Source organism: Otolemur garnettii, unplaced genomic scaffold (genome assembly GCF_000181295.1).
Source record: "Otolemur garnettii isolate 467f Iridium unplaced genomic scaffold, OtoGar3 scaffold00120, whole genome shotgun sequence".
In the NCBI taxonomy this organism is placed as follows: Eukaryota; Metazoa; Chordata; class Mammalia; order Primates; family Galagidae; genus Otolemur; species Otolemur garnettii.
In genome coordinates, this window is record NW_003852515.1 from 490,440 (window position 1) to 494,444 (window position 4,005).

The 4,005-nt window shown below is 39.4% G+C and overlaps 1 protein-coding gene across 1 annotated transcript in view; it reads right to left on the reverse strand.

Moving 5' to 3' along the window:
- The window catches only part of FRY (FRY microtubule binding protein), a 251,083-nt gene that overhangs the window by 54,803 nt on the left and 192,275 nt on the right, over positions 1-4,005 (reverse strand). Inside the window, exon 47 of the mRNA XM_003797632.2 lies at positions 1,202-1,342. Within this exon, the coding sequence (XP_003797680.1) occupies positions 1,202-1,342 (141 nt within the window). The remainder of the gene's footprint in view (positions 1-1,201; positions 1,343-4,005) is intronic.

Here is a 4,005-nt window from a genome sequence, read left to right on the forward strand (position 1 = left end):
AATATTCCTTGAAAAATGAAAAAATAATGCTTGGAAATCCCTTTTAACATGAAATAATTTTCTGTAAGTAATATGATTGGTGAAGTGATGACAAAAGGAATGACTAAAATTTATACTGTGTGGCTTTGTCATTGAGTTTAAACCAGAGAGCACTTGCCTTTGAATTCTGTAATGCACCAAGTACACTCCAGGGAAGAAATAGGGGGGGAAATAAAATTAGGAGAAAGAGGTGTTTGTGCTCCCGAGCCTGCCCTCTCCACAGAAGCCCACAGTGGCCCCACACAGCCCCCATGGCCTGGGGCCTCCCTTCTTCAGCCTGCAGTCCTGTTTCAAGTTAACTTACAGGCTTTCTAGAACTTGTTCTGGTCTGTTTGCTTTTTTGACATTTATTTTATTTTCATATTTTTTTTTTCTCGTAGTCTCAGAGTATGGCTTTAAGGAATCAGTCTGGAGATGTTTCTGGTGTTCACCAAGTGTCCTGCTGGGAGGGATGCCTGGTACAATGAAACAAAAGCTCTGGCTTTGGAGCCAGGTCGACCTGGAGCCAAATACCAGCTCCACCCTTTACTAATGGAGATCTTGGGGCCAGTCTCTTCATTTAAAAAAAACAATTAAAGACTGTTTATTACGGAAATATTAAAATGTACACAGAAACAGAGAACTAGTATAATGAATTTCCTTCCATTCTCCATCAACTATTCACAATTTGTCATCTTGTTTTATTTATCCCTTCAATAGTCTTTTTGGTTAGTGGAGTATATTCAAGTACATTTATGTAAGTTCCTTAACCTTAGTTCCCTCAACTCTAAAGTGACGATTTTAACTTATAAATAACTCTTCACATTTTGAAGTGCCAAGTCTAGAGCCTGGCACACTTATAAATTCCCTCTCCTTTCTTCATCTCTGAAATTGGATACTGAAAATAAGACCCTTCCTCTGGTCTCCCAGACTGTGGCCTCACAAGAAAGAAATGTGTCCTTTGCAGGCATGGGGATGTGCCAAGCTCCTGTCTCGTCTCTCCTCAGAGTACTGCTCAGGGTGTGGTCAGCAACCGCTCCTGACCTCCTGTGCTGCATCACGGGTGTCCAGGAGTGAGTATACAGCCCGGTTCCCAGACAGCTTTGCTTCCAGGTTAGAGGCACAACCTCCCTCTTTCTGGAATGACTCACTGATTGCCAAGTGAAGCTATCCAAATACTTACTTGCACATATTTTTCAATGGTCTTCAGAACTTCCACGTTAAATTGTTTGACAGGCACCCCGGAAAGGTCCATGTAGCTGAGCAGACTGTGGATGACCTGGAGCAAAGGCTGCTGCACGCTGGGGAGGCCTTTCTCCAGCAGCTGTGGGGGCAGAGCACAGCTGCAGTCAGTCACTCATGCCCAGACTTCCCAAAGAGGCACCCACTTTCCCAATACCTCTATGATTGTATAGTTTTTTCGGAGGGGAAAGAAAATCATAACTAGGAAGAAATGAAGATGTTATTAAAAGCTATTATGTGGGGAGGTATGAATACATGAATATAAAATTCACACAATAGAATAAGGAAATAAACCACAAAAGGAAAGCTTCAAACACCATTAATTATCAAAAACTACAAATTCAAACAAAAGATACAGTCAAACTGGCAATATTGATGAGGAGATGAAGAATGGGTATTCTTCCCATCAGGGGAAATATAAATTGGATAATTTGGCAAAAGCCTCAAAAGAGCACTAAAGAGGTCTTTATGCTTTGAAATAGTAATTATACTTTTTTTTTTATTGAATGGTAACTATGTACGTTAATGCACTTCTGGGGTACAGTGTGGGGTTAGTAATTATACTTTTAAGAGTGTTTCCCAAACCAGAGACAGGTACTAAGATCTCTGTCTGACATTTCTCCAAGGCATTATGCATCACAGTAAAAAACAAAATCATACCCAGAACAAGAAAGCTCTGTAAGCAGTTTAAATACTGAACACCAGGGAAATGGATATCTAAGTTAAGAGTAAATTATATGATGAAATATCAGGCAGTTAATGCAAGGGCATTTTTAAAGATAATAAAAGATATCGGGGCTCGGCACCTGTGGCTTAAGTGGCTAAGGCGCCAGCCACATACACCTAAGGTGGCGGGTTCGAATCCAGCCTGGGCCCCGCCAAACAACAATGACAGCTGCAACCAAAAAACAGCCAGGCGTTGTGGCGGGCACCTGTGGTCCCAGCTACTTGGGAGGCTGAGGCAGGAGACTCCCTTGAGCCCAGCTGTTGGAGGTTGCTGCGAGCTGTAATGCCATGGCATTCTATCCAGGGCGACAGCTTGAGCCTCTGTCTCAAAAAAATAAAAATAAAATAAAATAAAAGCTATCAGATGATATTAAGTAACAAACAAGGGATACACAATTTCTATGTGTTAATAATAGAAGATGCCGATATTGATGTGAACGGGTGTGCTATATAGAAACAACCTTGACGAGAAATACACAAGTGTAATAGTGTTTGTTTCTATAATTTGGGGCAATTTTTCTTTTCTTTTTAAAAACTTCTCTGTACCTTCTGCCCTTTCTCTTATGAACATGTACTGCCTTTGTAGTCAGGAGAAAAAAATCAAAAGGAAAGCAAACTAATGACAAAATATAAATGACAGATATCATAATAAGTTCACTCTTCTAAATAAATAATTGATAGAAATGATCCTAAACCTTAAAATTCCATATCAAAAGCGGTCAAAGGAAGTAACTGATTGCTTAATACATGGAACAGTTACATCAATCTAAGGTGTGGGAAAATGTACATCTTCATTATGAAAATAATTTGAAAGTATGAATCAAAAGCATTAAAGATGAATACACAGAATGATAAAATTTTGTGGGGATATGACAAAACAGTAATATTTATATGTTATTTTATAGTACTGTAGCTTGGGAAAGTCTTTGTGAAGACTAATAGCTCAAAAAAGTAGAACTACACAGCATATCCACGTATCCATGCAATCTCATTGGATAGTTCTCTTTGGGAGAGGTAGAGGTATTTGATATTATTTGATAAAACAGCAGTCATTTGGATTGGCTGTCCCAGTGCTTCTCTTGTGCTGAGATTGTATATGTTTGTTTAGTAAATCTTGCAGGGACAGGTATGACCAGGTAATTATTAAAAGTCTCAAAGTGGCACTTATAAGAGGTCCTTTAAAATATCAGTGATGTGGGTATAGAAAGAGCAAATGAATCCTGGGTTGTCAATTAAGCCCACATATTGCTGGTCAGGACTGCAAGTCAAAAGCTTGCAGGATCAATTATTAATGTTGATGGATGGGGTGTCTACCCTCTGCTAGGTAGACAGTTACAAGCTTGTGGACCCTTTGAGAAAATGGCTGATTTTTTTTTAAACCTATCTGACATCTAGGTTGGTGACATTAACTAAAAGGAAAACTGGAACAGACTGTCCTCATGTCTTCTCACAGGTCTTGGCAACAGGCATGCATTTCCTGAAGGAAAGCCACATGAAAATGCTAAAACAAGGTAGCTGTTTTACCTGCTACCAACTATTTGCATCATAGACTTAGTGGTCTTGTGCATTAAACTTGGGGACCGGAGATGCTAATGGAATATATTTCATCCTCTTCCCAGCATGCTACGGAGTTCTAGCATCAAGGAACTCAGAAATCAGGGTGGGGGTTGTTACGAATGTGCTAGAAACACATTGTATGGTGACAAAAAGACCACTCCAGTTTTAAAAATAAACAAAAAGGTAAAGACAAAAAGCTTATGTCAGAATGTAGGCATTCTTTGTTAAGTAGTGTGAACACAGCAAGCACAGTGAACACCCAGAGTAATCACGATAAAATTGTCTCCTCTCTGCCATGCACTGACAGGCATTGATGTAGTAAACAGAAGGGGCTTTAAACTCTGGGGTAGGCTATGTTTAGGTTCAAAGGTTGGCTCTGCTGTCTTAAAATTATGACAAATTACTTAACCTGGCTGAGCCTCAGATTATTATATGTGAAATATGTAGATATTATTATCTACA